This window comes from Danio aesculapii, chromosome 2 (genome assembly GCF_903798145.1).
Source record: "Danio aesculapii chromosome 2, fDanAes4.1, whole genome shotgun sequence".
NCBI lineage: Eukaryota > Metazoa > Chordata > Actinopteri > Cypriniformes > Danionidae > Danio > Danio aesculapii.
In genome coordinates this window covers 25,631,274-25,658,070 of record NC_079436.1, presented here as the reverse complement: position 1 = coordinate 25,658,070, position 26,797 = coordinate 25,631,274, and the positions used below count along the sequence as shown (strand labels likewise).

The 26,797-nt window shown below is 35.7% G+C and overlaps 1 protein-coding gene across 4 annotated transcripts in view; it reads right to left on the bottom strand.

Moving 5' to 3' along the window:
• tnika (TRAF2 and NCK interacting kinase a) overlaps positions 1–26,797 on the bottom strand; it is a 160,946-nt gene that overhangs the window by 33,124 nt on the left and 101,025 nt on the right. For 2 of the 4 annotated variants that reach the window (XM_056476013.1, XM_056476021.1), the window contains exons 6-15: positions 24,219–24,309; positions 21,551–21,681; positions 17,880–17,934; positions 13,149–13,227; positions 12,627–12,802; positions 9,666–9,735; positions 9,384–9,582; positions 7,894–7,995; positions 4,777–4,863; positions 3,577–3,777 (exon numbers count right to left, since the gene is read on the bottom strand). In XM_056476013.1, coding sequence (XP_056331988.1) covers positions 3,577–3,777; positions 4,777–4,863; positions 7,894–7,995; positions 9,384–9,582; positions 9,666–9,735; positions 12,627–12,802; positions 13,149–13,227; positions 17,880–17,934; positions 21,551–21,681; positions 24,219–24,309 — 1,191 coding nt within the window. The remainder of the gene's footprint in view (positions 1–3,576; positions 3,778–4,776; positions 4,864–7,893; positions 7,996–9,383; positions 9,583–9,665; positions 9,736–12,626; positions 12,803–13,148; positions 13,228–17,879; positions 17,935–21,550; positions 21,682–24,218; positions 24,310–26,797) is intronic. The other 2 variants (XM_056476028.1, XM_056476035.1) reach the window with 1 other exon arrangement.

Genomic DNA, 26,797 nt, shown 5'->3' with positions numbered 1-26,797 from the left:
TGTACAAATAGACATCATCTATGTGCTATAAATTTCAAGTTGATGATGTCTGCATATAATAACTTCTATTTGATTGTAACTTTAGCTTAATTTGACTGTAATGTAATAATATGCACCCATTGTAAAGCTGCATTAAAACAATAATTATTGTAAAAAGCTCTATACAAATAAATATGGATTTGAGGTTAACAAATGGTAGAATTCGACAGGAATGTCCTGTTTCTTCTCACACATTGTGTCTGATTTGGAACTGCCGTAGAAAAGAACAAATTGTGGAACAGATTCAGCTTTAGTACGTCCAGAAGTCTGAACACTTCCAATAACAGAAAATAGTTTAGACTAAATATTAAACCTTTAGTTTTTAACCTCTCTCAAAAGTTAGCAAAACTTGTTTTGAATTACAAGAGTTCACCACATGCCACCTTGAGAGAAAAAAAAAGAGGAGCTCCATCACCAAAGGGCCCAGAAGCACCCAGCAATGGGCCGGACTGATTGCTACAGCTTACACTAAAAAAGAGGTCTTCCAAGTGGGACGGTGGGCCATCTGATGGGGCTCAGAATCAAAACCAGAGTTAAACATAAAAAAGGGGCTTTTATGATGTCACTTATTAGATGGAAATAATAAGTGGCTTAAAGGCTAGTGCGAGAGGCTTAACATATGGATGAACAAGTAGATAGCGACAAGTAGAACAAGTAGATATCGTGAGTTATATGGCCAACTGAATAATTTATGTACATTTCAGGTTTCAGTAGATAAAATATTGCATATTGGTGTAACATTTTATTTTGAGGGTTAAATAATTCTTTCTTAATAATGCAATCTAGGATCTGCTATTTACAACTATTTACAATGAGCGCAGACCACCTTAATTGGCGGCTCTGATTGTCATGAAGTTGGAGGATGATGGGGACCCTAGGGGGGACAAATCAGGACTGATCTGAGAGGAGCGACGGCTCCCTGGGGATGGTGATCTAGAGGAGACTGGGCTTCCTCCTCTAGGTGAGCCTCGAGGAGACAGACCGATCCAGCGCAATATAGACCGGAGAGGCCTTGCCATGTCAGAATTTTTAGATCCCCGACGTTGCAAATTCAAATGGCTAATGCGTTCACAAGACTTAGCACGCCAAATGGGCGAATCAAAATGTGATGAAGACAAGTCCTGAGCAGAGGAGCACCGATTCATATGAACCGGTTCATCTGAACCAAACGTTTTAAGAGGCACCTCCCACTCCCATTGCGGCACCATAAGCAGGTTCTTGCCTGGGATAGAGTGTGAACGCTTTTGTTTGGGCATAACCTCTCTGAGGGAGCACTCTGGGGCAGACTGGGCAAACATGTCTACTACTTCATCTTCAGGGGACAGTTTATTGTCTGATTCTACTTGAAAAATAGGCATGTTAAGTTTTGGGACTATGGATGTTTGCCTTGGAATTACCAGATTAGGAGAGCGGAAAATGGGTTGACGAGGTTCCATACTAATATTTTTTCGACTGTCTTGGGGACCTGGGAAATGAAACTTTGGCTGCTTCAGGTTCAGCATCCGCGGCTTTAAAGGCTGCGTGACACGTTCATTAATTGAGGGAAGTTTAGTGAAGGGTATGGGCATCCTTAGGAAGTCCTGCTGACAGGAGTGGGGTGAGGAATGCTTGCGGTTGCTGGGTGGGATCTTTATCAGGGGCTGTCCATTGACCTGAAAGAGTGAGTCAAGAGGTTTTTGTTAAACACAGTAAAGTTGACAAAAAAGTTAAAAACACCAGTGCTGCATCCCAATTCACATACTATCCGTCCTAAATAGTATTTGAAAATAAAATTAGTTTGTCCCAAATCATTGTATGTTGAAAAGAGTATGCCAAAGGTTCCCAATTTGGTTTACTATTTCCGGTAAAAAATTTTAAGTGAAGAAGCGTCCATACTCTAACCACTGATATTGCCCACAATACATTGCATGTTGGACGGGAATTCGATTAGAACTACAAATGTGGGTGAAAAGTGTAAATAAACTACAAACATGATGGATGCGCGAGACCAACCGTCAAGTAGAGAGGCTTTGGTAAAGATGTTTGTATGACTGTTAATTAATATCTAGCCAACTGGAAAACATTTCAATTGTGTTTTCTGTGTTATAACAACAGCAATACTGAGTTTATTTAAAGAAGTGTTTGGACATTAACATCTGAATGCATAATTATCCAAAGACCTGAGGAGATTTCCCTGTATGAAAGTCCCGTGAATGGGAAATTAACCTGCTGCTGCTTCTCCAGTAAGGTATGCAGTTACATATGACAGAAATGCGGATTATGTGAGGATTATTAACAGAACTCATAACTAAGCAACACAAATGGTCTGTTAATGAGGGAGTATTATGTCCTAAAGCTTGCGCTCTTCTGTTACACACTCAAAAGTATATATTTTTCCTTCACAAAAAAGTACATACTTTTAGGGCGTAGTATAAGTATGCGAATTGGGACGCAGCACAGGACAAAGGACACAATACAAGATCAACGCAATTTCCTGTTGCGGAATAGCCTTGCAAAATAGTTAATTAGTACTAAAACAGAACAATTTTAAACCCTTTGGCTTAAAAGAGTCCTATTTCCTTGTTTTTTATACACTGTTGAACATCAACTATTGTGGTAAAGGTGCAACAGTTCATTAGCTAGCATTATAGTTGCCATCTTTCACTGTACTTAACATCACTATGCTGTTAAGTTGCAATGCCATTTATCGGTTTGGATCAGCATGAACCTTTTTATGTAAAAATCACACTGATACTACAGAGTAGCAGCCAATAAGTCTAAGAAATCTGTCTGATGTTCAGTAAAAATTGCTAATATGAGTCATTCTGACATGGCAAAATACACTGATATGCACCATACATACAGTACATGAAACACTACATGAATTCTGTTCCATGTTCAGTCTTTGTCTCTTTTAATCTGTGAAATATAGACATGCATTTACAATTTTGGTCTTGTATTGTGCACTTATCTTGGTAAACAAAAACAATAGAATTTGCTGAATGATGATCAAAAGAAAGTGACTCAATTATATCACATTATAATATTAAATACTGTTTCCTTTAGATGTACACAATGTTCTAAACAGGCCAGTATAATATGCTTCATTATCCGTATCCATTTTGCTGATGCACTAAGATGAAACAAGAGTTAATCTGTATGGTTTTATTATGCTGAAGCAGCATGAGTGTTGTTGAACTTGCAGTAAACATTTCCAGGCTGGTGACCCTGAAAAATGTGCTGGAAAACATTTCTGCAGTATAACACAGCATCCTAAGCAGGCGCAATGTGTCTCCATTGACAAGCAATTTGTCTGCCAGCAGAGAACGTGAAAAAGTGTGTCAAGTCCATCAGAAGGTATTAAATATTTAATGTGCACCAATGAGGAGGAGGATTTTGGACCAGGCACAGAGTGCAGCTCCGTGGAGTTGTTGTTCACAGCCAGTCAGATCCACTCAGATTTGCATGCAAGAACTTGTCACTTCATCCCTGGAATAAAGCAGCACTGCAATCCTGAAAAATTAAGGACAAATTCAATCTAATTTTAGAACTGCTCACCTTTTTAGCCCATGCTGGTTTGTCGCTGGGGTTGACGGCATCTTTGTAGTGGTAAAGTTGCTTCTTCTCTTCAGGTCTGGAGTCTTGTTGTTGCTGCTGCTGTTGTTGTTGGAGAGAGACGAGGTAAGCTCTTTCTTGTTGGAGCTGCCTCTGCAATCTATCTGCCTGTCTTTGTTCCTCCACCTGTTTACGTTTATACTCCTAATGACACACAAAAAGAACAAGATGTTAATAACCGTTCTGAGATCTCACACAAGGGACAAGCAATGAAGGATTCGAACACATTTCTCTACAAAGCACAAGAACCATACACAGGCGCACAAACATACACAAAACATGCACATGCTGGATCATTATGGGGTATTTGCAGCTCAAAACAAACATGAGCACAAAAAAAAAATCCCTGATGTACCATAATTCAAAGCCAAGCATATGTTTTGCTGGCAGTGAATTAGGATGGTAGTGGTACGGTAGTCCAGATAAAACTTTAAAAAGGATTCATATATCTAGAACTAGATAGGAGATCTACTTGGAACAGAAAGTCTTTACCACAGTTTTTCACTCCATGGTGGCTTCAACAAGATCTTTCTGCCCTCCTCTATACTTCAAAACTCTCACGAGAGCAGAAATCACAAGAGAACATCTGCCACAATCTGCACCTCTCCCATTTTCTCTTAAAAAGCACCAAAGCATGCAGGGATTTCACAGGAACAAATGTATTAATTTGGTTTCACCTGTCTGCCGACTTGATCATTACTGTAGGCCGTGAACAAATAACAGCTTCTTATTTCGTTCTCCGTGTAGTAATGTGTGCAGATCATTCATTATAATGAATACGCATACATAAATACTGAGTTTATCTCTATATATCTGAATCAAGTTGTATTGTGTACTGTCCTAACATCCTGCACAAACAATGGCACAGCTATGTTTGAGCTATGCTCCATTACAACACATATCTCAATCCTTGATCGGCCCATCATGTTTGTTCTTCTAAAAGCAGATACTTCTCACGTATGAAAGCTACAAGAAAAACAACTGCAATACATTAATGAAGTATAAAAACATAATTGTGATCTTGTAACAATAAAAATGAGGTCTAAAGATCAACAGAGATGCAATAAGGGACAACGCAGCAGCGGAGATGCAGGAGAGGGTTTGGAGGGGTGCACATTAAGATGAGTGTCTTCTCGCTGTTACCAGTAGGAGCGCCTGCTCTTGCAAGAGCTGTTGTTGTAGGATCTCGAGTTGTCTCTGTTCCTCCTCCAACTGACGACGGATATACTCCTGACCAGCCGCGACGGAAAAGACAGGAAAAACACAGAAAGGCAAGTTTATCAGAGTTTCTACAAGATTCAGAGTGAACGTAAGACCAAGGAGTGTAAGACTGATACATTAGAATGACAGAATGATTGCTTGAACAACAGACAGAGAGAGACAAAGAACCACAGACTGAACAATAGTCAGTTAGCTAGATAAAACCATAGATAACAGATGGATAAGAAGTAGAAATGTTGGTCACACTTCATTTTAATGAGCAACTCATGCTAATAACTAGCCAAACAAACCCAATAATTTTTTTAATTAGCTGCTTTAAAATAGTTAGTAAGGTAGCAGTTGGATTTAGGTATTGGATAGGATTAGAGATGTAGAATAAAATTAATAAACAATTAATAAATATAGGCCCACGTGAAATCTGCATATCATTGACTAATATGAAAATGTTCAATGACTTATTTACAATACAGTTTGTAAAGTAATATTTTCTGTTTTTTAGTAGATCTATTATAGGCCTATAAAAGACTTGCTTTGTTTACCAATTAAGCGGCTCTAATTAAATTTGCCATTATACCATTGCAGTTTGTACCTTTAAGGACATGATTTGTACCGTGAGAAACCATAATGTACCTTTGATTTTTAAAACCTGCAGATACAATATTGTACCTTCATCAACGGTATAAATCTAATCCATGAAGTTACCACTACAGTGACAAGACACTTTGTACCTTAACAGTGTCAAATGTGTTTCTTCAAGAACTATTTAAAAAGCATTTTACTGTATATCCAAAATGTGTCAATTTATTAAATATAAAACATCAAATACATTTTAAACAATGTTTTTGTTTGTTTGTTTCTTTTTGGGTAATTTTTTGTGAACCTTTTCCATTTACAAAAGATCTATTTTTTGCTAAACATTTCACTTTTCACAAAAATGTTACAGAAACACATTCTCCCATGCACAATATAAACCTTTTTTTCTCCAATGTTCACATAATACCTTTGTAAACACTTAAAAGTTAATTTAATTTACTTAATTTTTAAAACATAAATAGTATTATGCAAAATATTGTAACGAGATATGCACAATGTTTAATTAGTTTTATAATACTAATGAACACTTTGCATATGCAGGACTTTTGCCAGCTCACGTGCATAGTGGAAAGCAAATGCCAAAAGGTGCAGATATCAATAGTGAAAATGTATTTATCAGAAAATGCTCACCAAATGTTTATTAAAAATGCCTTAAATGTTTAGTTTACAATATCTATAGTTTTGTTTTACTAGTTGTTTTGTATTATAGAACTTAATATCGAATGTTTATGAGTTTCTTTTAACATACGCTTTTAAATGATGATTCATGGTTAATATGGAAATTATTAATAAAATCACGTTGCCTTCAGTAATATTTATTGTCATAGAAATTGCAATAAAGAAGGAGGTGTCAAACATATGTACCTTTTTAAGTGAACAATTGTGTACCTTAATTTCAACTGTACCATAAAAGGTACAGAACAGTATCATAAGAGGTCTTTTCTCTACCATATAAGGTACAACTTTTACAAAGGTACAAAACTGTTCCTTAAGGAACATTATTTGTACCATCGTGTACCTTTTTTCTAAGAGTGTTCAATAATCAAGTCTTTTTTGTAGTAAAACTATGGTTCATTTTAAAAAGAGGAAGAAACAACAATAGCTAGTCAGTATGTCAGCTAGAACGATAGATAGAATAATAGACAGAAAGGCTCATATCTAGAGAAGAGGAGGTGTTAAAAAAGAGAGAGAAAGATATGAAGTGAAAAACCAGGTACACTATTTGATGAAGTGGCGTAGACCTGTTGAACGCGTGGGAGACGAGAGAAAGAACAGAGCCGATGGTGCGATGAGCAAAGAGAAGGTGTGAATGTGTGGAGGGAGAAGGAAAGAGCACAGTGGGAGTTTGTACATCAGCACACCTGAAACGGCGCGAATGGAAGAACAAAAATAGGTGGGAGAGGATATTGATAGTGCGAGCGGGAGACGGGAGTGTAATCGCTGCATCCTCAAGAGCGACTGCGAGACTTCGATGATGGAAAAACCTTTTCAGCGCAAGGGTCAGAGCTCTGGAAAACAGCAGCTATTATCCGAGCCATCCTTGGAAACGTAGTGACGGCTCTGAGAGGTAATTAACCTCACCCACACCAATAAACGAACCAAAGCAAGAAAGAAAGGTGCAGATATTCTCATCTATTTATCAAGACAGTGACTCAGCCATCCCTTCATACATCATGGCATGTGAGGGGGAATAGTTCAAGGTCGCACACACATACTCGCGGGCACACACACACTGTCTCAGATAGATGGTCAATCATCCGGGAGCAGATAAAGAGAAAAGCAGCAGTGCAATGCGCTCATTTCCCTTGTCTTATCTGGCTCTCCACAGAACCTTTTCGTTATGGAGCCATTCACAGGGCTACTTTAACAACAATTAGGTTTCATTAATTGAGTGTGTAGTTGGTTTGGGGCTGTGAGTGCGCATAGCTGGTTTAGGGCTGTGTGTATGTGACAAATCAGGACACAAATGTGTATAATGACATGGATATTACAGGGGTATTACAACAGGATTTCTGCAGGTTTTTGACTTAAAAACTTTAAATTTAACACTTTTTAAGACCCTTTTAAAAGATCTTTATGAATGAAATTTTAGACTTGTACAAGGCTAAACACTAACACAGTATATAACGAAACCCTAATGGTAATTTCAATACCTTTTAAGACTTTTTAAAGACCTTCTCAGAATATTTAAAGACCTCATCGCCACTTCAGGTTCTAATCAGTATCAAACCTTTAACTTAATAAACAGTTGTTAATAAACAGTTGTAGTTAAATAAATTAATCGAGTACAGTCATGCATCAGAACTCAGATAAGCTCGGAAGAAGAATTTTTGTTCAGAAAGTACTGTAGGCATTTTCCTGTGAGGGTTGGATTTAGGGATAGGGTATATGTCCCAACAGTTCACAAAAATAAACTTGTGTGTGCGTGTGTGTTTGTGTACGTACCTGCTCTCTTTCAGCCTGTCTCCTCTCCTCCTCTCGCCGGAGCTCCTCATAGCGATGTCTCTGCTCCTGCTGTTTTCTCGCTTCACGTTCCCGCCGCTGTTGCTGTGACACACAAAGTTATGCAGATGAAGAACCTGTTGTGACTTAACATGGCAACAGCGAAGCAGCCTAAAAATGAGCACTTCCTTTTCATTTCCTCTGCCTAAATGTGTGGTGAAGCTCTGGTCAAATTCAGCTGGGGAGGGTTTTTCTGAAAACATATAATGCCAATGGGATATAAAATGTACAACTATCCAATTGCAACAATATTTTGAGTCTCATATTTTTGTGTGTGTGTTTGTGTGCATTTTTCCTGGAATTGTATCTTCAAAAATGCAAATATACAATGCAAAAAAAATAAGATATTTTGAAGAAAGCTGAAAACCTGCAAGCATTGTAGTACTACGCACTTCCATAGTATTAAATAGAGATTTTCTGCATCATATATGACTTTTACACTTATTTATGGATTTATATTATGAAAAGTGCCATTTATACGAGCTCAGGGGAGCTGAAGTTATGAAAACTATAATGAGGGATGCGACCGCAGTCTGTGTAAACACAGACAGCTAATGCACTCTCATTCTATCTCATACCTACAGCTGGTATAAGAGTTCTAGAAAAGCCTAATGCAAAGCCCACTTTATCAGTAACAAACATCACAAAAATCACACAAAATAACACGATTTGATTTATTTAGAGGTTACATTGGAAGGTCAACACAACTATAAAGTCTGTGTCAAATCAAAATTATATGGTTTATTTTGCTAGTGCACATTGTTAATCGTTAGTAAATCCACTGAAAATATGTTTGTTTTGGTAATCTTCAATCAAAGTCTGACCATTTGCTTCCATATTTGGAGTGACTGTCAGTTTGTCGGCTTCAGCCACGATAGTCTTAATCACACCCCTCCTACCGTGAGTTTGATATGGGAAATGATGCACAAAAAGAAAGCCCTGATCCCTAATTAACATCGTTTCAGTTGGTACTGTGGATCAACATACGGTTTTCACAATCGCTGGAACCTGAAATAAAAAAAACCCAAAACTCTTTCTTACTGTGTATTTAATATACGATCTTTAAAAGTAAGCCCCCCCCCCCCCTTGGTGGTTCAAGGGCCCTACGCTACTTACATACTTTATGTATTGACCTTATTCCTCAATGTGAAAGTAAGCTCTTATCTGCAATTTTGACATCCGATTGATTTACCTATTTGGAAATAACTAGGAACAACAAACACCAGCAAACTACTTGCCCTACAAACAATTGTGTTTATGACTATGGGTAAATATAATATAAAAATACCAGTCAATATCAAGCAGCACAAGCTGTTTTTCTTTAATCAATGGAAGTAAATGAGGCCAGAAGTCTTGAAGAACTAAGTTTGAATGGCTGTTCACACTCATAGGTGATCGAATAACATCAAGAATCATCATCTCTGGATGTTTACCTCTTCTAATCTGCGTCTCTGTTCTTTCTGTTCCTCGATGCGTTTCTGTCTCTCTGCCAGCAGTTGATGTTTGTGTCCCTCGTTCTGCTGCTGCTCCAGCTGTTGTCTGCGCAGGGCCTCGGAACGTTCCTTATTGGCCACCTGCAGTCGCAGGAAATCCCGCCGTAGAGTTGACTCTCCGGGTATGTTGATAATGGAGCTGCATTGACCAAATGGAGGTTTTAAACCATTTTGCCTCATATTCTTAAATACAACACCCCAAAAATCTGATGCATACTCTACCTGGGTTCTCCAATCTCAAGCATGGCCTCCTCCTCATCTTCACTCCCGCTGTACTCATACTCCGTCTCATCTGTAGGTGTGAAAACATCCAGCAGTCACATTTCAGACATGCAAAACCCTCCCTGATGGGATCCCTGACAGGTATCTTGACATTCAGTGTCCTTAAAGCATCTGGCTGCTTTTAAAGTGCCAAAAATCAATGATTTTGTAGCTTTTTCCCCCCCTGAAGTGCACTTTACTGTAGGATGTTCAAGGTTTGCAGCAGCATTCACAAACAGATTTTAGTTTTAATGGCCATCTCTCGATGACACCTACAATTGCACAAGCAGTACTACCCTAGCTTTACAGAGACAAACAATATTCAACCGAATATCAGACAAGTGGTAGTTATCAGGCGTCACGGTGGCGCAGTGGGTAGCACGATCGCCTCACAGCAAGAAGATTACAGGTTTAAGCCTCGGCTGGGTCAGTTGGCATTTCTGTGTGGAGTTTGCATGTTCTCCCCATGTTCGTGTGAGTTTCCTCCGGGTGCTCCGGTTTCCCCCACAGTCCAAAGACATGTGCTTTAAGTGAATTGGGTAAGCTAAATTGTCCGTAGTATATGAGTGTGTTTGTGTACGAGTGTGTATGGATGTTTCCCAATGATGGGTTGCAGTTGGAAGGGCATACGCTGCATAAAACATATGGTGGATAAGTTGGTGGTTTATTCCACTGTGGCGACCCCAGATTAATAAAGGGACTACGCCGAAAAGAAAATGAATGAATGAATGAATGGTAGTTATCACTGATATTGGACAAACCCAATGCGAGAAAAACATCTTCCAAATTAGTTAAAAAGTTATCAAAAACTTAAATGTCTAAATATTTGCCATTTGGGATCTGTAAGATTTTTGTGCACACCAAAATTACTTTTGATAAAACCAAATATAGTAATGATGTGAAAATTATTGCAATTTAAATTAATTGTTCTCTATTTTAATACATGTTAATGTAATTTTTTCATGTGACAGCAGATTGTTTTTAAATATGCTTTCATTAAATAATATACCTAACCTTATTCAAAATAGAAATCTTGACACATAAATACCCCTTGATATATACTGTGAATATATCATTTACTCGCTGAAAAATGAATAATTGTTTGATACATTGGTATCTTTTATATAACATCCATCGATTTCAGCCTATATTTTAAGACAAAGTCAAAATGGCAATTTGGAATGGGGCAATAATGTTAAAATATCATATGATACACATTTTAGAATCAATTTTAAGTTCTAAATAGGGGAATAGGGCAATCCAAATGGAAAATAAGGAATGGAGGTCATGTGTGATAATGTGATAAATGCTAAACGTCAGCAGAGGTAGAGCATCTGGAGAGGATTTTTTTTTAGTTATGTGCTGCACATGATTGTTCCATGTTAATGGTATTAGATGGCCATTTGTTGTCAGGGTGTTCAAATGCAATATGTTCCATTTACTCCTGGGATTAAGTTTGTCACAGACTTTGTTTCGTCATTTAAGTGCCACTTAAATTACAGACTTAAATAGGTGCCACTTAAATTGTAGCCTACATGCTTTCCATGGCTCCTGTTTAAGTAAGTAACAAGTAATATAACTATAATTGTTGTTAAACCTGCTTACTCTATTCCCAGAGCTTGATTTTCATACAACACAACAAAATGGCGTTCGTTGTTTGTTCAAACTACTTATTTCAAATTTGGGACAGCAATTGTTTCATGTTCAATTCACTGAAATTTGCAAAAGCTAATAAGTTAACTTAATTCCCTCATGTTGTCTCAAAACAAATTGATTGTATCAAACTTTTTTACAGTGAATACACAAGTTCATTTAAAGATAAACAGAGTCAGAACAACAGCATTAATACCGATGACATATCAGAAAGAAAGCATTAATACTGATGACAATAACCATCTTCAGTTCATAAGATAAAATGAAAAGTGAACAATAGATATCAGCCACTGTAGAGAACAAGAACAAATATTTTTTTTAACCGATCATAACCCTTGTGAAAAATCTGTCACAGAAAGTTATTGCATGATGGACTGTAATTTTGTAGGATACCCTTCAGAATTAAAACTACTGTCAAAATGTATTATTTATAGTAAAATATTTGTATACTTCTCCATATTAACCATTTAACTCACAATCTAAAAAGATAACTTGGGTCAAATTGTGTTCTTGACACCCCTCTAAACAAAGTTTTAATGATAAGCTACAGACAAAAGGTCAATCAATCAGTTATGATATTAGTTAAAAGGTTTAATAATTGTATGATAGGTCATGGCATGCAGTATAAGGACCTTGGGGTATTTCAAACAAAATCGAAGAACAAACTGAAATGATGTAAACATGAGGCACTTCTTTTCCGGTGTGTGAAAGGCTAGAGAAGGCTGTTCACTAGATGTTTACGAAACATTTATTCTCTCTCTGCTGCCATTGTTGTGTTAAGGAAGTATGAGCATGACCCATTTACAACCCCACCTACTGCAGCACAGGAGTTTGACTGTTCAAAAACAGTATATCACTTTTATGAAGCTAAAGTAACTTCAGTTTTTACTTATTTGTTTCTGAATATATTATTCAGCTTGTTTATCACCTTGTGATATTTTCATTTTTGTGCTGCTGGTCACACTTAAATGACTTTTTAATTGAAGTTTTCTTGTGTTTTAGTTGTAAGAATGCAAATTTATTAAAACTGTGAAGCTGATCAACAGTGTATTCTTCATGCAGCACTGAAGTGACAATACAAGGGCATTAATAGTAGCATTAAAATTACTTTTAACAGTAACACATTACTTTTTGGTGCAAGCGATAAAATAATTGAGTTACTTTTTGAATGAGGTAACTAGTAATTGAAGCTATTTTTCAGTAATTAGCACAACACTGATAGCAGGTGGAAACAGAGTCATAAAAGCTAATAAGGTTGGCAAAGCTAACCTCTCTCTCCTCTCTTCTTCTTGGTGCGATCGATGTGGTCCTTCAACTGGATGCGGATCTGCCTCTCGTTCGGCATGTCCCGGATGAAGGGGTGTTTGAGGAGCTGCTCTGTACCAGGCCTCATGTTGTGGTTCTTCACCAAACAGCTCTCGATGAACGAGTGGAATCTCTTAGTCCTGCAGGTATGAGGAATAGCTTGAGGGACACACTTCAGGCTTATCTTGCTTGCTTTATTTTTACTCCATAATTTGTCTGGCAAGCTTCCCAGCACTTTGTTTTCAAGAATTTCGTAATATAAATCTGTTAATAAACAAAAACCTGTATATCTAGAGTGATGAGGAACCTTTCTTAAGGCGACTGCTTGAACAGGACAAATGAAGATCGCATGTGACACATGAAGTGGACAGTGAAGAAGCGTTCAGGACTGTTTGATTGATAGCAGATTGGACAGAGTGTTTTGGGAGATCTCGTCTGGTTTCTGTCCTCGTGACCTTTGTGAACAAAGAGAGAGGGACTACTCACCACTTCTTGGACTTGAGCCTGGGAGCGGGGTTTCTGGGGATCAGAAACAGGGCTCTCATTGGATGCATATCACAAAGGGCTGAGGGGGAAAGAGAGGACAGCGTTAACACTGGATGTGTTGTGCTGTCTAACCCTATCCAGCACATCTAACGCTCGGAAACAGACAGGACTATTGTCCAGGAGAGCTTGTTTATACGCTAAGATGTAAAGCTAAAATAGAAAAGTACAAAGCATATATGCTGATGGTCATCTCTAAGAGTACTTTGTTATAAGAAGCATCATGACACAAAGTTTAACGCATAAATAAAAACAGGTTACGGGTTTTTTTTTTTTAATAAAGGTCTTTCACAGCGCAGTTAAACAAAACTAAATTTGATTTTCCCCTCATTTGATGCCAAACGTGACAGCTTTTAATAAAAAAAAAATATATATATATAAAATAATAATAAAAATAAAAGATAAATAAAATAAAAAATTAAATAAATAAATAAATTAAATAAAAAATGTAAATAAATAAAATAAAAAATATAAATAAAATAGTAAACAATTTAACAATTGAAAATGTATATTTATTAAAAACTTTATTTAAAATTATTAAAAACTAAATAAAATAAAAAATTAAATAAATAAAACAAATACAAATAAATAAATAAAATATATAAATAAAATAAAATAGTAAACAAACAAAATTTAAAAATGGAAAATATTTATTTATTAAAAAACGTAAACAAAACATGAACAAAATGAAATAAAATAAAATAAATCAACTGCAGTTAATGATTTCAACCATATTTAAAAAATTTTCCACAATAATTATTTGAAACATTACACATTTTAGATTTAGTATGCTTAAAATCTACATAAAATCACTTTTGCAAAATATATTTGATGCGGACACCTAACATAGGTCTAAATTACTTAAATGTAATGCAAAAATTGATATTAAATTACATAATGATATGTGTTGATGTTAACCTGACCATGTGAGGGTGGAGTGTTTTACGTACATAGATCAGATTTACAGCATGGCCTGTTCAGACATGCACCCTAATTAAAACGAAATGTGAACCCCGTCAAAACATGCACTCTAGTAATTAATTTAGGAGCTTTTTTGTGAACCAACACACAAAAAGGGACCTATTTCTCATATACACAGTCTTACACATGTTGTTTTTAGCTTCTCTCAATCTAAAACCTCTCAATGCACAATATCAAGCATCAACAAGAGGTTAAAAACTCAATTTTCACCAGCCGGCTTTCAACAAATCAACAAAATATGAAGTTATTATTGACTCTGGAATAGGATTGCGTGGCCTGAATAGTCACGAGTGCCAAAATATCAGAGATTACGGGCAGGTGTATTGGTCACGGTTTGAGGGTACAGCGTCTTTCAGCCTGGCAGCAGAGCTGGCAAGCTCAGTCCAAACTAGAGGACGGTCGGGTCTTGGTGAGTTTGACCAGCAATGTCACTTTTGGACACAGATCTGTTGCTACATACCGAGGGCCAATATGCCAGTGCCAACAAAAACACACACCAGCACACACACATTTCCATTTGCTGTCAGCAGTCACAATGGTGAGTCATCTCTCCAATGGAATACATTGAAAAAAAAGAGGCAGATTTGTCCTCAAGTGCACTGCCCAGCAGATTTCTGTCCCCTGGCCAAAGCCTTAACCCTGCCACCTTCCTACTGGATTATTCGCATCTCCAGCCAGGACAAGATCACTCCAGTCTGCCTGCCCTTTCTGCTCTCCGTCAGTGCTCAGCCATCTGTGAGACAGCCTTCCTAAAAGAGGCTGAGGACGGAGCGAACAACCGCTCTTATATCTCTAACAGATGCATAGAAGAGACATTCACATATGTTACGGATTATGTCATAATGCACTATGACTCGACACATGGGACGGTTTTATACCTGTTGGCTTGAGTATATAGAGTTGCAAATGAAAATAAAAAAGAATGATGTTTTTTTGTTTGTGGTATTTAAAGGTATATATCAAATGAATCACTATTTGCTCATCCTCAAGGAAAAAAAGGAAGTTTAAGGTTGCATTAGTTAATGATAGTTAATATGTTTACTAACCAATCAAACAATAATTGGTTAAACGATCAAACAATGAGCAACACATTTATTACAGTACTTATTCATCTTTATTATTGAAGGTAAATAAAATACAGTTGTTTCTTTGTTACAGGGTTTCTGCAGGTTTCTTCAAGACTTTTTTAGACTCTTTTAAGAGCATTATGAATGAAATTTTAGACTTATACAGGGTTAAGCACCAAGGATTTTTTCTAATGGCCTGGTTACTTTTGTAAAATATTATTTGTGTTAATGGAAGATCATGTAAAGGGATGTGTTGCTTTAGTTTTCTTTCCCTGATTAGGGATTTAATTTGGAGAATTTGCTGTAAAAACAGCTGTTGTGAACTGTATCTCTTTGCAATAAAATGTAAAAGATGTTTAGAGATGAATTATATGTGATTGTGTAGCTTTACTTGAACATAGGCAAATTAAGACCTGTTAAAAATCATTTATAAAAGACCAACAACACAATATGTGAGTGAATTTAAGGACTTTGTGGCCTAATATTTAGTTTTTTAAATTTAAGACATTTTAAGACTGTTTAAGACCCTGCGGATACCCTGTGTTAGTTCATGTTAACTCACGCCAAATTAACTAATGTTGACAAACATGAATTTGGATTTTAATAATGCTTTAGTTAATGTTGAACTACAATTAATAAATGTTGTACAAGTGTTGTCCATTATTAGTTTATGTTAGAAAATACCTACATTAACTAATGAAACCTCACTTTAAAGTGTAATCTATATTCTGAATAATGTTGGTAACGAGTAGCCATTAGCGTGCATAATATGGATGTCAACGACTACCAGTTTTCAACATTTTTCACATCTGCCTTAGCGTTCAATTTTAGAAAACATTTTAAACGGGTTTAAAGGACAGCTCACACTGTGCGATTTATTATAATCCTAAACGACTGTAGCATGTCAGACTGCACAAACATGACTCCTATGTCACACTGTAAGATCTCAGCTGTCAACAGCCATGTTTTCATCCAAACATGTGAATTAAATTTATGCGCAAAACTGGATTATCGCATAAAAGACGTGTGAATAAAGCGGTGGTTCCACCAAAATAGTCACTTCCTGATTAACTGGCGCCAAATGTCAAAAGTAGAAACAGAATTTGCTGTGGTAGGTGAATCTTTTTTTATTTAATAAATGACTTCACCTCAGAAGACAATCCGGACATGCAACGAACACCTGGTGGACGTTTAAGGCGTGAGACACAGAGCACAAACTCTCATTCTGGAGATAATCAATAACATTCATTCATTTTCTTTTCAGCTTAGTCCCTTTATTAATCCAGACTCGGCACAGCGGAATGAACCACCAACTTATCATGCACGTTTTTTCCACAGCGGATGCCCTTCCAGCTGCAACCCATCTCTGGGAAACACACACTCTCATACACTACGGACAATTTAGCTTACCCAATTCACCTGTACTGCATGTCTTTGGACTGTGGGGGAAACCGGAGCACCCGGAGGAAACCCACGCAAACGCGGGGAGAACATGCAGACTCCACACAGAAACGCCAACTGACCCAGCCGAGGCTCGAACCAGCGACCTTCTTGCTGTGAGGTGACAGCACTACCTACTGCGCCACTGCATCGCCATAATCAATAACAATCAACAATCAATAACCAAAACAACACTTCAGATGCGTGTGAATGTTGTCCATTCACACACTTTTTTATCATCACATGATCTCTTATAATAAAATCACATGACTTTTTTTAATGTACATACTGGAATTTGTTCGGTAAAAGTGTTTCCGTCGTAGTTTATGCGCATCTATTCTTATCGAATAAAAAGTTTATCCTACTCAGTTGCGCGCATACATTTTTTATGTGCATTTTCAAACTTATGCGCATCTTGCCATTTCAATTAACCGATTTTTATGCGCATATCCAAAATGAGTATAAAAACAGTTGGATGGAAACAAAGTTATTGTCAAACTGAACAATAATGAAGATGCGCCAAAGGTGGAAGAGAACTCCCCTGGAGTTTGACGTCATCCATTCGTGACACTTTCACTATCCTGCATTCTGTAATGAGTCCTCACAGCAAATGGAAACAATCTGTAGCGGCTATTTTGCACACATAGTGCCTCAATAATAAAATGAGGAGGAAAAACAACTGTTTCAACATTTCCCCGTGGTCATTTGAATTGTCACATGGATTGGGTCATCAGATTCAGCGCACTCCTACTGGCTCTCCGATTGGCGCTCAATGCAGCTGTTGTCACACTGCAGGAAAGTGTCTGAAATCTTCTGACACTGTCAGAACTTCTTCGGAGGAAAAATCTGATTGCAACAGTCATTAAGCGGCTGTCTGTGAACATGTCAAACCAACAATCAAAGATTACAGATTTAAGCTTAGGATTTCAGGAATCTTCTAGGAGTTCCCAAATTTGGCTCACATGACAAAATCGTGGCTGAAATCTCACAGTGTGAGCAGGGCTTTAAATAAGTGAGATGAGAAAATTAAAATCTGTGTAGTCATGATTAGAGTGTTATTTAGTTAAATTCCGACTTTTGAGTAAAGGTTTTGTTTTAATGAGCTTGAGATTGGGTTGTCCCTAAAGTGACTGTTGTGATAATATAAGCCGCAATGAACACAAAAGGAGTGAGTTATATTACTTACGTGGAGCTCCTTCAGCCATTTCAAGGGCCGTGATTCCCAATGACCACAGGTCACTCTGTAATACAAGTGAAAGAAGAAAATTCATAAAAGACATAACACAAAAAACTTAAGATATCAAAGAAATCAGTGTATTTATAATCCCACATATATAAAATACAGACCTCAAAATGACCTTCACATGCTAATCTGCAGGATGCATCCAGCTAATTTGATTAAGGGTGATGATATAACTGCTTCAGGCTCACCAATGTCAGTCAAACAGCTGCCCTTTATACTAATGCCTGTCATCTGCTCAAATTAGAAATGCAATAATGCTCTAAACACACACACAATCTCAAACGAAGCAATAAGCAATGAAAGCGTGTGTGTAGCTGTATTACAGTACTTCCATTAAACCCATGTCATTAAGGAAATCTCCCCTTAAAAGCCAGTCACAGAAAGTGGTAGAAATTATGACCTTTTTTTATCATACACAGCACGTCAGCCATTAAGTATCAATTTGGATAATTATAGCTGTTTAAAAAAAAAAAACATGTACACATATAAGACAAAAAAATAAACCTGCAATCATTTTCTGGAGCTTACAGTATGTCTGATTTTACAGCTCAATACATTTAATATATAATTTTAGTTTAAATGTTTATTGAATTTTTTTTTTTTTTACATAAAAACCATTTGAAACCAAGTAGTCTGACAATACAAAGGCTCAACTAAATTCAAAAGCCAAATCGTCTGATCAGAGACTGAGATACCAGTTTTATCATGTAAAGTAGACACGGTGACTCACCCGTCCCACATTCCCTTGTTTAACCTTTCTCTCTAGAGACAAATGTAACCCCAAGTGAGCAAACAAGAAACCTGTGTGATAATCTTCAGTTTGTCTTCCATGGAAGTTCTGGCTGCATGACAGTTTCTCTGGAACTGTTATTATAGTACAAACACACTGTGCATTGCACTGAAACCGGTCTGTATCGTCTTGCATTTCAAAAGGTGAATGAGAGATGAAAGCAGAAAAAAAGTCTTTCTTCCCTTAGAGGAAATACTTTCAATTACTTTCTATTATTACAATGCACTGCCCACATTCTTACAAAAGGTTCCGTATTCTCTTTAAAACCTCAGATTAAAAAGAAAAATAATAATTCTTTGATTATACAAAATATTATAAATACATGTAATAATTAAATAGACAAAAATCTGATTAATGTGAAGATATAACCTAATTAGTTACACATGTTAACTACAAAGATGATTTTTTTTTCTTCTTTTATTTTTAAAAGTCAATGTAACCCTTATTTTTTGTCATGGTTGTCACTTACCAAATATTACTAATAAAGTGAAAACATTTTAAAACTGGAATAATGAATATAAAACAATCGGAACTATAATGTCAACATCTCTCAAAAAAAAAACTGATTAAAAAGAAAAACAATAACAATACTTTGATCATAGATACAAAAGAAAATCAATTATTTTAATGATTAAACATACAAAACATATACAGATGAAATATAGTTAAATGTGAAGATATAAACTGATTTTGGCCCCATATTTAATTCACACATATTTTTTTAGTTCTTAAAAATTAAATGTACACTATATTTTTTTCATGATAGATGCTTCCCAAATGTAAATATTACTAATAAACAGGCACAACAAATTAAAAATTGAAACAATAAATATAAAATAAAAAGAACAATAATGTCAACATCTCAAAATAATAGTAATGATAATAGTAATAATAAAGCTCATGTTACATTCAAATATTTCTAAAAGTCCAATCAAAGAGAATAGAAAACCCCAGATTAAAAAAAAAACAATAATAATACTTTGATCATAGATACAAAACAAAATAATAGTTTGAATGAATAAATAGACAAAAAAAAATAGATGAAATATAGATCAATGTGAAGATATAACCTAATTTGGTCCCCATTTTAACTACATGCATGATTTATTTTTCTTTTTTAATTCTTAAAAATTAATCTTATACTCATTTTTGTCATGATAGATGCCTCCCAAATATTACTAATAAACAGACATATTGAACATAAACAAAACAATAATGTCAAAATAATAATAATAATGTTCTTGTAACAGTCAATTATTTCTGAAAGTCCAATCAAAGAGAATTGAAAACCTCCAAATAAAAAGGAAAATAATGCTTTGATCATAGACACAAAACAAAATAAATAATTTTAATGATTAAATAGACAAAAATAGATTAAATATAATCTAATTTTAACTATTGTACATACATTTTTTTATGATTATTTTTTACATAAAAAAAAAAAAATTAAAAAAATCAGTGTAACACTTATTTTTGTCATGGTAGTCAAAAAAATGGTAGTTCAAAAAAGAAGCAGACAAGCACAACCGAGGCCCTGAAGTCTTGTTTCAAAGTTTTAAAGCAATCCCCTTGTTGTACTCCATGTACGAACCAGATATGTGATAAAATGAAAAATGAAAGTGTCTTTTCGCTTCCCCAAAAAAAATAAAAATAAAAACAGAAATAATGAATATAAAACAAACAGAACAATAATGTCAAAATAATAAGGATTATAAAGCTCAAGTAATATTAAACTATTTCTAAAAGCGCTATCAAAGAGAAGTGTGTTGTGAAAAAGACACTTTTATCAGCGCTGCTTAGCTTTTGCCTTTGACAAGTATACAGGCAATCTGGCACGACAGAATAAATGCAGCAGTGAGTAAAAACCCTGCGCACAGATGACACTTCACACTGCAATATAATCATTTTGGTATTTGACAAACTGATCTAAACTATCTGATCTGAACAAAACCCAAGAATTAATTTTAAAAAATTGCACTGATCCTAATACTAGAAAGAAAGGTGGCAATATATCTATGGACGGGAAAAAAAAGAGTGTCTTGTTACTGTGACTTTATCGATGCTGCCAGCAGCGCCACAGATCACTGTATTAGCGTGAGTGATTTGTGGATAATGATGACTAAATTGTTTTCAAGGCGAGTTTATTTGATTTTGATTGCATATGCTCACACGCGTATTGAGAAATTGAGAAGCTGTGATCAATACTCTCCTCCCAGCTAAATCACTTCAGACCGGCGCGAAACAAACAGCATCTCCATCAGCAGTAGCAAATTGCATTTACAGATATGGAAAAAAAAAATTATGAAACCACTCGAAAGTTTTGTGGATTTAGTGGGTCCAGTATGTCTTTGAGTAAAATGTTAATATGTATGCTATTCTATGAAGGTCTAATAACATATTAAATAAAAATATTGTCATTTAGAAATTAGGAAAATATAAATCAGTTGGTTGAAATATTTATTTTTTATTTGTTGTGATTAAATTTCATATTTATTCCACCAAAACTGATTTCCTAAATCTTCTAAAGTGGAAAAAGGAAAAGAAACATGTCTGAAAACATGTAGCTTTATTCTTAGTTTATGGAAAAAAGTTTACAAAAGATAAAAATAATTATATATATATATAAATAATGCAAAATAAATGGCATTGGTAGTTTGCATAACAAAATAAAAGTTTTAAATAACATTAAATTAAATAAAAAATTTTACTAAACTATAATTCCACAGTAACTGAGAATTTCCAAGTGTTTTCTCATTTTCATCGCTGCGTTTTCTCATGATGTAGGAAACTTGAGACTGTATTTGTCCAAGTAAATAAAGCTCACCTTGTAGTCATATGTGGCATCAGGATTCTCATCACACGCAATGACCTCTGGTGCCATCCAATAAGGGGTGCCGATGAAAGTGTTCCTGCGGCTGACGGTTCGGTCCAGCTGTGCGCTCACACCGAAGTCCACTGGGGTTCAGATGAAGCACACGGAGAGAGAAAAGCAGTCTGATTAGTGTAAAACAAAGGCTATAGAGGAGCTACAGAGACACAACCAGTCCAACAATTACTTCTCATCCCTGTGGACAAAAGAAGCAAAGACGAGCACGACCGAGGCCCTGAAGTCATGTTTCAAAGTTTTAAAGCAATCTCCTTGTAACTCCATGTACGAACCAGATATGATGTGATAAAATGATGAAAGGGTCTTTAAGGTTTCTTTGTGGTGTTTTATGTTTACTGTTGCTTGTAGGGCTGGGTAATGTCATCAGTTTGCTCTGCTGAAAAAACAAACAGCTTAAACCAGCCAAGGCTGGTTGGCTGGATTTAGCTGGTCAACCAGGCTGGTTTTAGAGGGGTTTTGGCCATTCCAGACTGGTTTCTAGCCATTTCCAGCCTGGTCTTGGCTGGTCAGGCTGGGAGATGACCAGATAAACCAGTCTGGTCTGATGACCAGCCAATCCAAAACCAGCTATGTCCAGCTTAAACCAGGCTGGTCAAGATCGTTTTAGCTGGTTTAGGCTGGTCATTTTCCAGCCTGACCAGCTAAAACCAGGTTGGAAATGGCCAAAACCCCTCTAAAACCAGGCTGGTCGACCAGCTAAAACCAGCCAACCAGCTTAGGCTGGTTTAAGCATTTTTTTTTTTTTTCAGCAGCGTGGCAATTCAATTTGATGTATAGATATAGATATAAAGATATTTATCTATATATATTCTATATATATATCTGGCTTCAATTTGGTTTAATTAAATTTGATATTTGTTATTATCAATATCTTATTTTCTCATTTTTATTTTGGTATCTGAGAACCTTTTGATAAAAGTTACAATATCTGGGTTTCAGTCACCCTTTGTTAACGCATATTTTGCAGTATTGCATGAGAAACAAAGGAAATGTCAAATATGAAATAAAAGTAATTTAATTTGCAAAAAAAAATAATAATAATTTTCACACTTGCGATGGTTTTGACTCTGACTTTAAACTCGGATGTAGCAAACATTACACCCATGTGGCTAATCAGCTATCATGGATATGTTTGCTTTGTTTACGGTTGGTTACTAGGTTACCAATAGTACAGTCACCTGCTCTAAAAACAAAATAAAAGCGCACCTAATTCGCATGTGAGATTCTTTATTTTTTCACAAACTGTAAAAAGATTCGATTCGCATTAGTATCAAAACCAAGTTAATGACTATTTAATAAAAAAACTCAAAAAATATTCATTTCGTTATCATTAGCAAACATTCCCTCAGCTCATCGCCTGTGAAAACCCCTTGAAAACATTGAATGTTGGAAAATGTCTTAAAATAAGCGCAAGTGATAACGTCCTGGTGTGCACAAGGCTTTAAAATGCAAAATGAAAAAATGAAGAAGCACGAAAGAGAAGATAAGATTGCGTATCATTGTGGGGATGCCTGCCAAAACATGCAATGTTGGTCAGCACCACTTCTCATGAATGAATAATAGACAATCAACTGTTTCTCTCTATTTATTGTTTCATTTACTTATTTTTTCTCTACACATTCGGTGTAAAAGAGCCCTAAAGGGATAGTTCTCTAAAACCTGAAAATTCTGTCATCATTTACTCACTCATTATTTACTTCAAACCTATCTGAGTTTCTTTCTTCTTTAGAACACAAAATAAGATATTTTGATGTATGCTTAAAACCTGCGACCATAGACTTCCATAGTATTTGTTTTTCCTACTATGAAAGTCAATGGTAACAGGTTTTCAGCTTTCTCCAAAATACAACTTGAGGGTGAGTAAACAGAGAGCAAATGTTCGGTTTTGGGTCAACTGTCCCTTAAACCATTATATTCTAAATGACAAAAGAAACTAACGAAATTTCCACCTCATAAACTATATTTTTCAGAAATGAGATATCCTCGATAGCATATGTGGCCAAAATGCAATAGAGCAGTCTCTGAAATGAGAGAAAGCTACATTATGCTAGAGGGCGAAGGGCTACATTACACAGTTCTGGCTTGTGCCGCACATGCTGTTAAAACAGAAGACTTCCTATGAAGTAATGCATGACATAAGAAGCTAATTTAACAAGACACGCTAAAATGAAAAATGGAAAACATTTATGAGATGAATCAAATAAGTGGGGCATGTGAATGTCTGTGCTTTCAGGTAATTGGCCTCTCTTCACACTGAACGCAGAGATATGATAAGATACAAAAAGCAAATGTACTCAGGGCAGATGGGAGACTGCTTTTACAAACACAAACCTTCAGCAGTGAGCCTTGAGCATATTTATGAAATCTGCTGGAGTAACTGCGCTGTCAACTGAAGGATGATCAATTGTTTACCCCACACTGGCTAATTGATTTACCTCTGATCCAGCCTACTTTCTCTTACAGTCAATGCTGATTTCCTCGTAAAAGGAGGTGTCGCTAAAGTACAACAGTGCATTAGCATTGCTTTGAAAGCTTCTCTGCGCAGTCACAGGGAGGACTGTCAACGCTATGTAAAGTTGTTTGAGCCTGAGGGCCGCGAGCTCACCTAGTTTGACCTCAGCGTTTTCTGTTAGCAGCACGTTCTGGCCTTTGATGTCTCTGTGGATGACTTTGTGTTGGTGGAGATGAGTGAGCCCCTGCCAGAGAGAGAGCAAGAGAGAGAGAGAACATGAATTAGCAGAGATAAAGGACAAGTGAATGGCAGAAGCCTTCATTCACAAACTAGGTTGTGAATGAGTACCATTAAAAACTTATTAAAATTTAAAACCTATTAAAAGCAGCCTTTAAACCATTAGGTATGGCAAAAAATGGTTAAAAGTGCTGTATGTAAGTTTTTGACTCTTCTAAAGCATAAAAATACCATAATATGTTTGCAGATATTTAAGAAACATGCCAAATGAACATTCTTGTTTATCTGAAAAACAATGCTGTAGTCAGATATTCTGCTTTGAAAATGTGCTTTCCGTGCTGGAACGGTGTCTTTGTTTTGGTAGTTTTAACCTGCCCGATGCCAGTTTAGCCAATTACATTTCAGCAACCTGGGTTGCCCTGGTGGAAAACCGCATTTCATTCATTCATTTAGAAAGGCTCTAAAAGCATGCGTCCGTGACTGAAATGCAACCTCCGGTGGACAGTAGTAGGCATCGAAATAAGATTCCACATGAAGTTAATAATTAGCAAATTTTATAAATATTACGAACGTAAACATTAGGTGAGCAGATTACATTGTAGCCCCACGTCCTAACAACTTTGGTACAAGTTAAGCAGTAATAAGAAATTTGCTGTTTGCACCAGATGAAACACAACAAAAATTTAAATACAGCCATTCAGAAGCACAGAAATGGTCACTCCAGCGAAATGGTTAGGTTTATGATCTATTTCATGGATATTAACCCTGTTAATAATAATAACATGCTGCTGCTTTCAGTACGTCAATAAATCTCATGTAAAATGGCATTCAAACTCACATTATTAGCATTTAACAGTGAATAAAGCACATGAGGGGTACCTGAGGTGATCATTGTTAGTTTTCTGTTGTTCATCTGTGAGAAATAGAAGCCGTTTCTAATATATCAATTCTAGGAGTTGGCTGGAACAAAAACTCATTTTAACATGGAAAATACTCCTTCTATCGGGTGTCGTTGCTTTTATTTAAAACACGGTTTAAATCACTCATTCCTGTCCTCAATCTGGCAACCTGCACTTGCGTTTGTTTTGATCCAGGAGTGCAGTACCTAGTTCAACCACTGGGGTGAAAACTTACATACCACACCTTCAACAAAAGCAAAAATTGTGTCGCTGTTTAGTATTTTCTTTACATTTTCTCAAGTAGTTTCAAAACTTTTTTGTGGAAAACACACACAAATACAAAAGATTTATGCTCAACATTTAAAATCTTCTAAACTGATATAATACAGTACAATGCCATACTAAAGATTAGAATAAATAATTGTATATACTGTATCCACTTGTCAAATGTGACGTCATGCGAAGCGGCTTCCAGGTCCAAGCGCTGTATTAAACTGTATGGGGAGACTCAGCAAATGGTAATAATAAACAATTACAAAGAGATGTAATACTATCAAAAACTTTGATCGCAATTTTTACATCCATGCCTAATATCCGATGGCAAGTTATAATTATAAATTGTTCAAATATTGGTGGTGTCTGTGACGCAGCAAGTCAGGAGACTGTTGTGTACACCATGATTTTATATAAAATTCACTTTAATGTGTGATATGACTAAAAAGTGGTCATAAACAAATGTTTTCTCAATCTGAATGAGTAGCGACTTGGACCCGGAGACAGTATTCCATACGTCACGACTTAACAAGCGGATATAACCATTGCATTTTGATAAAAATTGACAAAGACTTGATGTGGTTATAAAAGGCTTATATTACAATGTTGTTCCTTAAATGTTTGCTTTCTACACAAACAAAAACAAACAAAAATAAAATGAAAAAATAAAATAAAATAAAATAAAAACAAACAATGCATTATGGTTTTCACTGAAATATTAATATAATATAATAAAAAAACAGCACAACTATTTGTTTATGACTACTACTACTAATAATAATAATAATAAATAAATAGATAAATATAAATAAATAAAATAATAATAAATAAATAGAAAAATACAAATAGATATAGATATAAATAATAGATATAAATAAATATTTAAGTAGATAAACATAAAAAATAGATACATATAAATAAATACATAGATACAAATAAATAAAACAAAAATAATTAAATAAATAAATAATTGTATTTATCTATTAACTTATAAATGTATAAATTTATTTATTAGCACTAAATCCTATTATAACAATAGATTTCTGTAGGATTGTATGAAGCTAGACTTGCAAAATTATGTTGAAAATCAGCTGTCATCACAGGAATACGCTTTATTTTTAAATCATTAGCTCAACTTTATAGTTAAGGTGGAATATCTGTTAGCAGACAGGATGATAATCTCAGTTAACTAAGTTGGTTTAGACCGTTAAACCACCATAAACATCAAACATCTTGCTAATACTAGCCTGAATGCCTAGAACTTTGTGTAAATGCATCTTAAAGTGATCTTTCCAGCAGTGAATAAAGCACAGTGAGCTGAGC